Below are 11,800 nucleotides of genomic sequence, written 5' to 3' on the forward strand. Positions count from 1 at the left end.
GTGGAGGTTAGAGGACTTGGCGCTCAGCTCGAGCCCTGCTGCAGGGGGCAGCAGGACTCTGGGTTGCACCTCAACCCCCTGGGAAGGCGTTAAGTCATTTCTTGGCAAAAGCAGATGTCCGGGCAGTGGCCGTTGGCCTGGCAGATGGGAAGCGGTGGTGTGAGGCCCCGGGGCTGCGTTTCACGGGAAGAGGTGCTTCCCATTTCTGGTGGATCTTGGGTCCCAAGCTGTGGGTGACATGGTCAGCCTAGTTTCTGCAAAAATTTGGCAATCGGTTTCCCCTTTCTTTAGAATATGATTCTAATACCCCTCCCCAACTGGTGTGGGCAAAGAGGGCAGTGAAGGCGTAAGTGAACCCAAAAGGCTTTAAAAGTGTCCTCTCCCATCTGCTCGTAAAGGGTCCAAGCAGACATCTGTAAAGAGCTGGGGCTGGGAGGCCCATTCAGCTTTGGCTGCCTTGGGCTGATGGCCCTGGGTCGCAGGGGCTTGCTCCACCCTCCTGAAGAGACTTATGTGGTCCCTGAAGAGGCTCAGGACACACACTGGCATCAAAAGGATCCAAACTTGAGGGAGATGGGTCCCCAAGGGGAAGGGGAGCGCCTGCTCAGCACTTTTACCCTCAAAGGGCCTAACCGGCAGGACAGTTCTTGGCAGTTCCTAACTCCAGAATGATCTGGAGCTAATAATCACTCTTAGCAAATCCTGGAATCCTCTTGTGAGTCACATGTGCCTTTTCATGGGTGACACGAGCCAGGGAGGCAGCACATCACTGCTGCCAGGAGGCAAGTCACAGCACCATTTACACCTTAAGGACAAGTCTTCAAACTTAAAATTTTAAAAATCTAGTAGAACCATGTGTTTTTTCAACATCTGTGCATCTTTCCAGAAATCAAGATATTAATTTAAATATTATTACCAGGGCTTCGAGTTAGCAGTTATGACAACTAGTTAGAATGACAGTGGTTGAGAGGCTAAAGGTTTTCTTTCTGGGATGTAACCATCTTCTTGAGGTCTAGTGTCTCACAGGACTCCTTGGCTAGGAATGACATTGACAAGGGCAGTTTATTAGGCAGAGCAGAACTCCTCCCCTGCAGCTATGGGGAAAAAGACAGAACATTTAGTCATATTGCCTCTTTCACAACAAGGCCTAGTGCTGGAATCCCCAAGGTAGGAGAGGAGTCCTGAGCCACCGAAACTTTTTAAGGTATGGGAGGAAAAAGGCAGAATAGGATGCTAAGAAATCAACTACGGGCACTTAAAACTTGGCGTTTGTATCTGAAAATCCCACTGGGAGAGTGGCCCAGCCAGTCTCCACAGTGCTCATGTCTCCCCCAACACCGAGCTGGCTCAGGACTCTAGGATCTTCCCCCACTTCCCTCAGTACCCACAGCCCGCTGGGTGACTGTTCAGAGGGTCTGAGGAAGAAGAACCTGACATCTGAGCACGCTGGCTGTGGTATCTCAGAGCTGGATTCGAATCCTTGCTCTGAGTGTCCTAGGGCACGTGATGCCTCTCTCAGGACCTGGTCTCTGCTAAATACCAATAAATACCCAGAATGGACACCTCAGTGCCCACCTCGTGTGGCTACAGCGAGGCCAGGCTTGTCCAGCACTTGGCTCAGTGCCCCAGCCCATGAGGTGTAGAGTGGCATTGGGTCCCAACTCTTTCCTCTGTCACCTGCCCCTCTGACTGTGCCAGAGGATTGGGCACCCAATGCACAGCCAGCTGACAGTGGTACCCAACACCCAGCCGTGAACACCCTTTGCTTCTGAACTTCCATGTGTTTTTGTATTCTCTCTTTGACTTGGTTTAGTTGGACCAGCTGAATCCATTCCTCCTCCCTGGCTGGTTCCCCCGACTATGGCAGAACACAGAGGTCACCCCCACCCTCCACAGCGGGCTTTGGGGGTGGCTGAATCCCACTTGCTCTAGAGGAAGCCACCACCTGCCAGAGCCTGGCTCTCCTCTGTAGCTACCTCCACCACCAAACCTGTGGGCTCAGAGCCCAGTCCTTCGGGGCCAGCAGTTTGGTGCAGGAGCGGAGATCAGGCTTTGGAAGGGCCAGTGCCTGAATACCCATCCAGGGTCTGCCTCTTCTCCAAAACTGTTTCTTCCTCTCCAAATTGAGGATAGCCATAATGACTTCCCGAGAGCTCGAGGATGGACCAAAATCCTGGTGTAAGGTGTTGAGCCCAGCCCCTGATGCTATGGGACTCTATAACCGACAGTCCCCTCTTCCTCTAGCTGGGACTTTGGAGCAAAGAAAGATGCTCAACAGAAGGATGAGGCTTTATTCAGAAGGAGCTTGGGAGGGGCCCCCTGAGATCCCCACCGTCGTGGCCTCTTGGGGCCAAGGCCCATGGAATATTAGAAGCCGATCACTGTGGGCATCTGAGCCCCCTCAGACTCCTCTGTCGGGAGCAGGGGTGCAGGCTAGGAACCATCCGTGAGGGGCAGGGTTGCGGCCTCCTGGCCGTCCACTGTGGGCAGGGGGGATGTCTCTCCACTGACCACTGTGGGCAGTGCCTGGTAGGTCTTGGTCCAGTACTGCAGGTAGTTGGTCCTCAGGTGCTGCTTCAGAGAGCTGCCATCAATCTTCTTGTTGATCTCCAGGTAGTTGCCGTTTTCCGTGGTGTAGGGATACCAGTGTGTGGGAACGGCCGAGGCGCCCATGTTGGGGTCACTGCAGAACGAACCGAGGTTGGGCACGGTGGGACCATGGGAGGCTGGAGACCTGTGCGCCTGCCTGGCTCTGCCCCCAGCATGCCTGGGGCCGTCCTCCCCACTCTGAGCTAATTCTTAATAATGCCACCTTGCCTTATACTGGGCACTGGCCTGAGTATATATGCGACACTAGGGCCCAAAAGAGAGTGGGCTCAGTCAGAGACCCAATATCCCTATTTGACAGATGAGGACACCGAGGCTCAGGAAGGTTAAGTGACTTGTCCAAAATCTCCCAGCTGGTAAAGTACGGAATGGGGACTGGAACCCCAGGACAGCAGGGCCAAGGGGGCAGAAGGCCTCGCAACTGGGTTCAACCCCCACACCTTACCCCGATCTGGCAAAGTTGGTCCAGTAGGCAATCATGGCCTTGGAAACAGTCCTGTCTTGAATCCGGTAGCCCAAGGGGGTGGCAAAAGGTTTCCCAAAGACATACTGAAGGTCGTCTGCATGATCGGCTCCCACCCAGTTGGGGTAGGTGGGCATCCGGGAGGGGTGGGAGAACAGGTACGTGTAGGTCTTGGCGCTCCTGAGGATGAGAAGATGGACCAAAGATGGACCTGGGAGGGAGGCCATGGAGGGGGCCTGGAAGGTTCTGGGTAATTTCCACAAGACTCACAAAGAAACCACAATTCTTATGCCTGTAGAAGGGATAGCTGAGGTAAAATTTATGGATTCATGGATTCTACAATTTTAATTTTACTTATTCCTCACCTCCACAAAAAAATTTTGAGGTGTGTTCTTCTTATAATTCAGTACCAAGAAAGTTTTTTCTTCTTTTTTTATTCCAAATGAAAATAGGTTTTCTTCATTGGATTGGACAAGGTATATGCCCTCAGATGTTTCCCTGCTTGCCCTGGCTGACCGGAAGCTCAGAGCTAAATTTTTTGCTTAGTTGCTGCAAAGCCTTCATCCTAGATGTCTAAGTATAATTATGTCTTCCCACCATTTAAACATTCCTAAATTTCCTTATTTTTTATTTTACTTTAATTGGTCCTTATTATATCAAGAGCTTTAATGTGATCACAGGTGTATGTTATTTGGAGAGTTGGCAAAGATGAAGCCCCCAAAGAATCATTGTACAGAGGCCATCTTCCACTGTTCTCTCCACCTGCACAGCATTAGGGATGGATGATGATCGATTTAAGAACTTTCCAGTGGGAAGGATTGTAGGATATAGGAGAGGGTACTGGGCTGGGCAGATGGAAGATCATGGAAGCGTTTTGTAAAGCCCCCTGAAGCTGGGAGGTAAGTGGGGCCCTCACAAGTGTTGTCAGGCCTTGGCAAAGCAGAAATATGGTTGGAACATGTGATCACCTGCCAAAGGCTTTCATGAGCATCACAGACACCTCTGAGCTGCCCTCAGGCAAGGCACTGCAGAAGGGAGAAGCATCCCAGGCAGGTTGCCCCAAGAAGGCACACCCTCACCCAGATCCTCACTTGGCATTGGCTCTGTGCTGGGCCAGGGCAATCTTCGTGGGTATCAGGAAGAGGATGTCAGTCTCAAAGTCCACCACAGTCATCTTCTTGGCCTTCTGGGATGAGTCAGAGGCCCAGGGCTGAGTGTAGAAATTGTAGGTTGAATTGGCACCTTCAAGCCCCTTGGTGATGGTGAGTCCACTGACTAGCTTGTAGAAGTCTTCCCTGCAGGAACCAAGCAGCCATCAAGGTTGGAAGGTCAATCATTGGCCCTTCTACCCAGTGCCAAAAAGGGGGTACCTGCACACCCACGCAGAATAAGGTAATGAAGGAGCTAGGCAGTCCCCCAACACACTGCTTACTTCCTCACTCCCACCCATTTGCTCATGCCTACTGTCCCTGACTCCTGCACCCCCTGCTTACTCCGTGATGGAGTTCTTGTCCTTGTTGATGTCTGGCATGTCAATGCTGGCAAAGATATGGCCATCCATGTTGTTGGTGCCTGCTATGTAGTCAATGTCAGCAGTATTGGCGTACAGGTTGACAGGGTCATCAGGGATGAAGTCTCCATCAATGACAGGGAGGAAGCCCAGGTAGTGCAGCATGGGGTCTGGGTGGGAGAGCCAATAGGTTCTTGTACCTTCCAGTATCCACCTGAACTTCCCCCAGACTTCTGGGGGCCCAAGTTGATCCCATCCCTACGGAGATGCAGTGGAATCCTCTTTTCTTCTTTGATCTAGAATGGGGTTTCTCAACCTCAGCACTACTGACATTTTGGACCAGGTAATTCTCTGTTAAGGGAGCTTTCCTGGGCATGTAGGATGTTCAACCCCCCAGATGCCAGTACCAACCCCCACCCAGTTTTCACAATGAAAAATGTCTCCAGACATTGTCAAATATCCCCTGGATGCAAAATCACCCCAATGAGAACCACTGTCTAGAGGCCAGTTCTGTCCTCTTGCAGCAATCTGAGTCCCTTTCCTCTCCCTCTCTTCTCTGGGGTAAAATCAGGAAGGAGGAAGACCTAGAAGCAATTCAGGGGACCAATGGAGAAAGACTGAGTTCTAATCTGTTAGCCAAAATGTATGTGAAGTCCACAGTGCCCCCCAGAACCCCTCAACTGACCCCTAAAGCTTGCTGAGGTATTTGGCTGCACCAGCTTTCATTAGTGCATGGCTGGTTTTCCTTCATCAGGTGTAGGACAGCCTAAGCTTCTAATGAAATTATTGGATTGAATTTGGGGCCATATTGATTGAAAACTATTTGTTTTGTTTTTGCCAAGCACTTATAGGTTAATTCCTATAAGTTAAAGGAGCAAATGATGGGGCCCCACTGTACTTTGCCTTAGAAGAATGAGCAAGAGAATTCCAGCCTACGGGGCTGACAAGGTTGACACCCATGGGTTTTGCTGATGGGGTCCCAGAGGCATTGAATATTAGAGCTCGGAGGGTCACATGCTACCTAAAGTAGGTGGTCAGCAAATGTTTGTTGAATGAATGAATGGTCATCTAGTAAAAAGATTCTCAGTCTACCATCTGTGGAGTCCCAGGTGGGTTTTCGGGGCCTATGAAACTCCCTAAAATTGTGTATAATTTTATAGGTATACAATAATGATAAGTATGTAATGTTGGGGGGTGGGGCCCAAACATTCATCAGTTTCTCAAATGGATCCCTGACCCACAGAGGACAAAAAGCAAAGATGGCCCCTCTCCTCCCCTTACAGCTGGGACCACCGAGACCTGGAGGGAGGTGGTGGCATCAAGCTGCCCAGGGACAACATCAAGTTAGTGATAGGCCGAGCCTGAGACAGGACACCTCTCCTCTCCAGGAGCAGGGCCCTGCCCGGCAGTCCTCTCCCGGCTCCTGGAGCCCCTCTCCCCTCACTCCCGGCAGCACCCACTCACACTCCATGCCGGCCAGTGGCATCTTATAGGCCAGCGTCAGGGCCCGGGGGTCGGTAACCTTCAGACACTTGGCCATCTTGGCGGTATCATCCAAGGGGCAGCCCACCTTCTTGGCGATCTGGGAAGCGGGAAGTAGGCAGGTAAATGAGGCCAGTGCTCAGGGCGGAGCAGGAGTTGGGGGCAAGGATGGGGTCCAGGATAGAGAATGCTGATGAGGAAGGTCCTCCACCCAGGCTTCTAAGCCGAGCCCCCTCCCCCGCCACACCCAGCCCACCAAAGCTCTAGTGCTTACACTTTTGGCCCAAAAGAGTGGGTTCTTCTGGATGGCCCAGGGACACATAGCCACACCACTCTGGCTGATAGCTCTCCGGATGAGCCCCTTGTTGTAGGGGGAGAGGGTCTGCGACACACAGAAGCCTGGTCACCAAGGCCCTTGTTCCGCCCCGCCCTCTGCCCCCCGCTTAGCGGGGGCCACCAAAGCCAGTCAGCTCCAGCCCCGCCCTCCTCCCTCCCCCCATGGGCTCCTTCTCAAACCCTGGGGTGCAGGCCTTCCCCTCCAGGGGTCCCCAGACCTGTAGAGAGACACTAGCGCCTCCAGCTGATTCCCCGAAGATGGTGATGTTGTTGGGGTCCCCCCCGAAAGCCGCGATGTTCCTCTTCACCCACGCGATGGCCATGTGCTGGTCCCGAAGGCCGAAGTTACCTGGGAGCAGGGCGGGGGGACGCGCCCATCAGGCACCCTGGGCTGGGGGCCGGGGGCTGGGGGATTAAGAAGTCTTCAACGGCCGTGAGACCCTGGCAGAGGCCCGGATGGCAAACGGTGGGCCCCAGGGGCGGCGACAGTTGGGAGGCTGGTGCAGAGGAGGGCGGCAGGGCAGCCAGGGCCCCTGCTCGGCTCTTCTCTGCCACAGCCCCTCTTGTCGTCTGTCTCTCCTGCTGGCTTCTGGGCCTCTGTGTCTCCACCTCGGCAGGTCATTTTCTGTCTCTATTTCACTGTCCCTGCTTCCCTTGGTATCTCTCTAGGGCTCGACCTGGCTTGCTGTCTGTCTGACAGCCATTTTATTTTATTTTACTTTTGAAGCACCAGGGGCCGGAGATTGAACCCGGGACCCGTATGTGGGAGGCTAGTGCTCCACCACTGAGCCAAATGGGCTCCCCTGAGTCGGTTTTTTCATGCTTTGTTTTGTTTTTTTAACGAGGCTGGGGAACCCAGGACCTCCCACGGGGGAAGAAGGCGCTCCACCTCCTGAGCCACGCGCTCCCTGGCAGCCTCTTTTACTTGCTACAGCTGCCCAGGGGCCCCTGTGTCTCACAATTCCACTCCAGCGTCCTGGTTCTGTGACTAGGATTCCGGGCATTTCTGTAGAGCTGTGGGGAGTCACTTGGGGAAGAGGGGCACAGAGGAGTCAGAGCTCATGGGATTGGGTTCACACGGCCCCCCCCAGCCCGCGTGCCCCAAGGCGTCAAGCAAACCTGGCAGGTTGGGGTCTCCGGTGCTGAGGAAGCCGAGGGGGCCGACGCGGTAGTTGAAGGTGACCACAATGACGTTGCCGCGGGTGGCGATCTCCTCCCCGTCGTACAGGTAGTTGCTGAGAAAGTTGGCTCCTTGGCCAGCCCCCATGAGGAAGGCGCCCCCATAGATCCAGACCATGACAGGCAGGTCCCGGGACACTGAGGCAGGAGAGGGTCCGGTGAGCGCGGGAGGCTCCCCGGTGAAACCCCTCCTTCCGGGCAGCCTGGCCGTGGTTGAGGCCTGGGGGGGGAGGCGCTCAAAGGAGCTGCCCTGCTGCAGGCATCGGGACCAGGGGCAGAGTCCCCCTCCCCACTTCTGCGCTGATCTCAGGAAAGGTCGGCTTTGGAACCCCCAGGCCCGACCGGGGGGCATGGCCCGGGACTCTGGCTGCTTGGGTGGGCGGTGGGGGATTTCTGAAGGGAGGGGGATTTCTGTAGGGAGCGGGGAGCTGGAGGGGAAACAGACCTTCCTTCCTGCCCTGGGGGACCCAGATGTTGAGGTACAGGCAGTCTTCCTCCCCAAAGGTGTCGTCCTGGGTGATGGTGGCCTGCAGGCATCGCTTCCTGAAGTCCTTGGCCTTCAGGGTGCCTGCAGGTGGCAGGAGGGGCTGGCGTGAGGACAACCGCCGTGCTGCACGCCCCAGCGGAGGGCCCTGCCCAGCACCCGTCCCCGAGCACCTTGCCAGCCGGGGTGTTTTTGCGGGTTCTCCAGGGCCTTGGGAGGGGCGGCAAAGGGGATGCCTTTGAAGATGTCGACATAGTCACCAAAGAGGCCCAGCTTCTTGTTGACGCCTTCCACGAAGCCTCCTTCTGTGTACACCGCGCCCAGCTGTGAGTGAGACGTGGGCAGTCAGGCTCCACACCGGCCGGGGCCAGCCCGAGCAGGCCTCGGGGTGTCGGCAGCTCCCCGGACACAGCTGGAAGGTGGAAGCTGGGGCAAATCCATATCAGAGGCCGAGGCAGGGCCCCCTACTTCTTGCCCACATCAAGGGACCTTACTTCCCCCCAGCCACTGGGGGTCCTGCTCACTGAATCAGACAGGAAACCGTTCACCCCTCTGTTCCCACTTTGTGAAGCCTGGAGAAGGCCTGGTGAGGTGGGGCGTGGGTTTGGGTGCTGCCTGTGGCTGCCTAGCCATCACCTTGAGCCTCAGTTTTCCCATCTGTAAGATGCGCCACAATGTTGTCTCCCTCGTGGGCCTGTGTGTGATTAGACGGGAGGCTTGGCCAGCTCCCACCGGTGGTAGATGTCCAGCATCCACTGGTGGAACGAATGAATGTTTGCTTAACTCCCAGCCCTGAGCTTCCTGAGCACTGGGCCCTTCTTTCTCCTTCTCTTGTCTCCCCACCCTGGTGCAGAGCTGATGCCGCACAGAGTCGGTGGCTGATGGCCAAGTCCCCACAGCCCCTGGGCCTCCTGGGAAAGACCTCAACATGTGGGTTTCCCTCAAGGCCACCCCACACCCGAGCCATCAGAACAGGACCTGTTTCTCCAGCCTGGCTGGCTCTGAGCTGGTTTCACCGGGGTAAAGGCATGCCATCCTCCCGAGGGCCCTGGCAGTCAGAACCCTCGCCTGCCCTTTGTCCACAGAGGGAAGAAGGCGGTTGTTTGTCTTCAGAGCCATGCTCTTCCCCCCTCCCAGAGCTGCCCCCTTGGGCACAGGAGCAGGTCCACTTGCCCAGGAGGGGCCGTGGCAGTTAACTGCTTCCTGGCTTTCGCCTGTGCCAGGTTCCAAGGTGGGGAAGGGCATGTCAGCCCCACACCCCCAGGCCCCGGTGGGATTCCAGCTGCCTTCTGAAGTCTAGGCTGGCAGTGCCCCCAGCCCCTCCGGGGTGGGGAGAGCAGGAGTGGGCTGGAACTGGAGAGAGGACCCAGAAGCAACCCCTGCCAGGCTGCCTTGGGGGTGGGCTGGGGAGGGTCCAGAGGGCAGCCCAGGGCAGGCCTCTCTTTGGTCTCAAGATGAGCTTCCTGGTTCCAGGCCTCCAGGTCCAGCTCCTGATCCAGCTCTCTCCTCTGCAGGAAGTGGGCAGGCCAGGTCAGGGCCCAAGGGACCAGGAACTCATCACCCAGAAATGTCTGGTGAGATTAAAAACTGACCTGAGGGCCCCAGGAAGGGGGGTTGTCCAAGGGTGGGAGGACCCTGGCTACCTCAGAGGAGGCACCCCTGAAAAGTTGCCTCCTGAAAAAAGTGAGCATCCCTCTGCTCTGTGGCAGAAGGGCTCCCCGGGCCAGCGCCTGGACCTCCAGATTCAAGAAGAACCAGGTGCAGGTCCTGGGGCTGCAGCATTTTGAGGCCAGGTGGAGGGAGCCCAAGGCCCAGAAGAGCAGGGAGGAGCGTGGAGGCCCGGCGGGCCCGGGAGCAGCAGCCTCCACCTGGGAACAAAGGGGCTCTTCCTGGGACCCCTGCCTCTCCTGGGCCCTGAGTCGCAGGCGCCCACCTGCTGGGAGCAGAGACTGGGCTTGGCTCCTGCGCCTTCTGTGGGGGTTTCTGTCCTCACCGCACCGGTTCTGATTTTCACGCCCTCCCGGGAGGATGGTTAAAAAGGGGAGATTGAGAGGTGCCCCAGGAGAGAGGTTTCCTGACTACCAGGCCCGGGTCCGCGCACTCTGGAGGACCCCAGAAGGTGCTTGAAAGCACCCCTTCAGGAGGAACAGGAGCTGAAGCGATTCCGGTGGAGAAGACCAGGTTTCAGATTCTTGCTCAGCCACTTGGTGGCTGCGTGATGTTGGGCAAATCGCTTATCTGCTTTGGGCTTCTGTTTTCCCTTTGGAAAAATGGGAATAGCATCCACATCTACATCTACAGATAGGGTTGCCAGAGTTAGCAAATGAAAATTCAGGATGCCAAGTCAACTGTGAATGTCAGATAAACAAACAATACTTTCTTTTTTTGTAGTTAATATAAGCATGTTACACATATTGTGGGGAACATAGCTATACTAAAAATTATTCATCTCTTACCTAAAATTTACGTTCAATTGGGCATCATCCTATATTTCATCTGGCAACCTTAGTTGCTGGATGAGATAACCCCTAGAAAACGGCACAGTAAATGTTAGCTGCTATTCCAGCCGTGGGGTTTGTTGGGCTGGCTCTTTCTGCCTGTGTCTCCATCTTGCCTTCCTCCATGCTTGGTTCCCACAGTTTCCAGATCGGATTTAATGGGAGGAAATAGAGGGGCCCCGGCCCTGGCCTCCTGCTCCGTCTTGCCTACCTTTGCTGCACTCGCCACTGTTAGACAGCAGGTGAGGCTCAAGACTGCCAGCTCCAGGCGCCCCATGATGTGTGCTTTCCTTTGGGTGGCCCTTCTGCTGTCTATAAACACACCTGCAGGTATTTATAGGGCCCAAGAGACCCTGAGTTGGCAGTCGTCTGTGGAGGAATGCTTTCCCCCTCTTCCTAACTCTGCCCCTTCCCCCAGGCTGGCCAAGGCCAAGGCTTTGTACTTGGGTGAGGAGACAGCTGCTGTTCTCAGAGGGGCCTCAGGCTGGGCCAACATACACATACGTTTGTGCAGGGTCACTTGCACTTCCCCAGCTGCTCTGAGCACCCTGGTGTGCATGGTGTACCTCTACAGGACTGTTTACCTGGGAGCAGAGGCAGGTGGTAGAGGGTGGGAGGGGGTGAAAAGGCTGGCAGCTCGGCAGTGTGCACAGTACCCTGAGTTCTGGCTAGTTTACAAGGTCTTGGTGTCCCCGACAGAGAAACAGACATGATTTGTCTCCATGCCCTTGCCCACCTCTCAGCCAATTGTGCATTTATAGGAATTCCACAAATGTGGGGACAGTGAGGGACTCCCAGGACAGGATGGCCGCGTGCTACTGGGCTAGCCCTTATTATTTCAATGAGCATTTATTGAAGGCCCACTGGGCAGGTAGTTTGTGCTGACTGTGGGGACAAGGCCACCTTCAAGGAGCTTTCCAAGTGTGGGGTGGCCGTCACTGTTGAGCACGAAGAGTTCTGGAATGGGGAAGGACAAGAGGCTCTGGACCACGTGAGAGAGTGCGGGCTATGATGTGGACCATTGACTATGGGGTGCAGCGATGCCCAGAGATGTACTCAACAGGTGCAATGGATGTGTCATGATGATTGGAGAGAGTGTTGCTGGGGGGGGAGTGGGGGGTAGGGGCGGTGGGGTTGAATGGGACCTCATATTTTTTTAATGTAATATTTTTTTTAAAAAGAATTAAAAAAAAAAAAAAAAAAAAGAGGCTCTGGACCTTGGGATGAGGCGTTAGGGCAGT

The 11,800-nt window shown here is 55.2% G+C and overlaps 1 protein-coding gene across 1 annotated transcript; it reads right to left on the bottom strand.

Annotated features, from left to right (window-relative positions):
- Nucleotides 1-2,292: 2,292 nt before the first annotated feature.
- CEL (carboxyl ester lipase) lies at nucleotides 2,293-10,836 on the bottom strand. Its single transcript, XM_071216526.1, has 12 exons — nucleotides 10,771-10,836; nucleotides 9,453-9,569; nucleotides 8,235-8,385; nucleotides 8,023-8,145; nucleotides 7,518-7,715; nucleotides 6,617-6,747; nucleotides 6,337-6,444; nucleotides 6,045-6,162; nucleotides 4,564-4,750; nucleotides 4,162-4,365; nucleotides 3,053-3,250; nucleotides 2,293-2,683 (listed from the first exon to the last, which is right to left on the bottom strand). Exons 1-12 carry the CDS (start codon nucleotides 10,834-10,836, stop codon nucleotides 2,434-2,436), a joined length of 1,851 nt encoding a protein of 616 aa, XP_071072627.1. The 3' UTR covers nucleotides 2,293-2,433.
- Nucleotides 10,837-11,800: the final 964 nt, after the last annotated feature.

Source organism: Dasypus novemcinctus, chromosome 8, assembly GCF_030445035.2.
Source record: "Dasypus novemcinctus isolate mDasNov1 chromosome 8, mDasNov1.1.hap2, whole genome shotgun sequence".
Taxonomy (NCBI): Eukaryota; Metazoa; Chordata; class Mammalia; order Cingulata; family Dasypodidae; genus Dasypus; species Dasypus novemcinctus.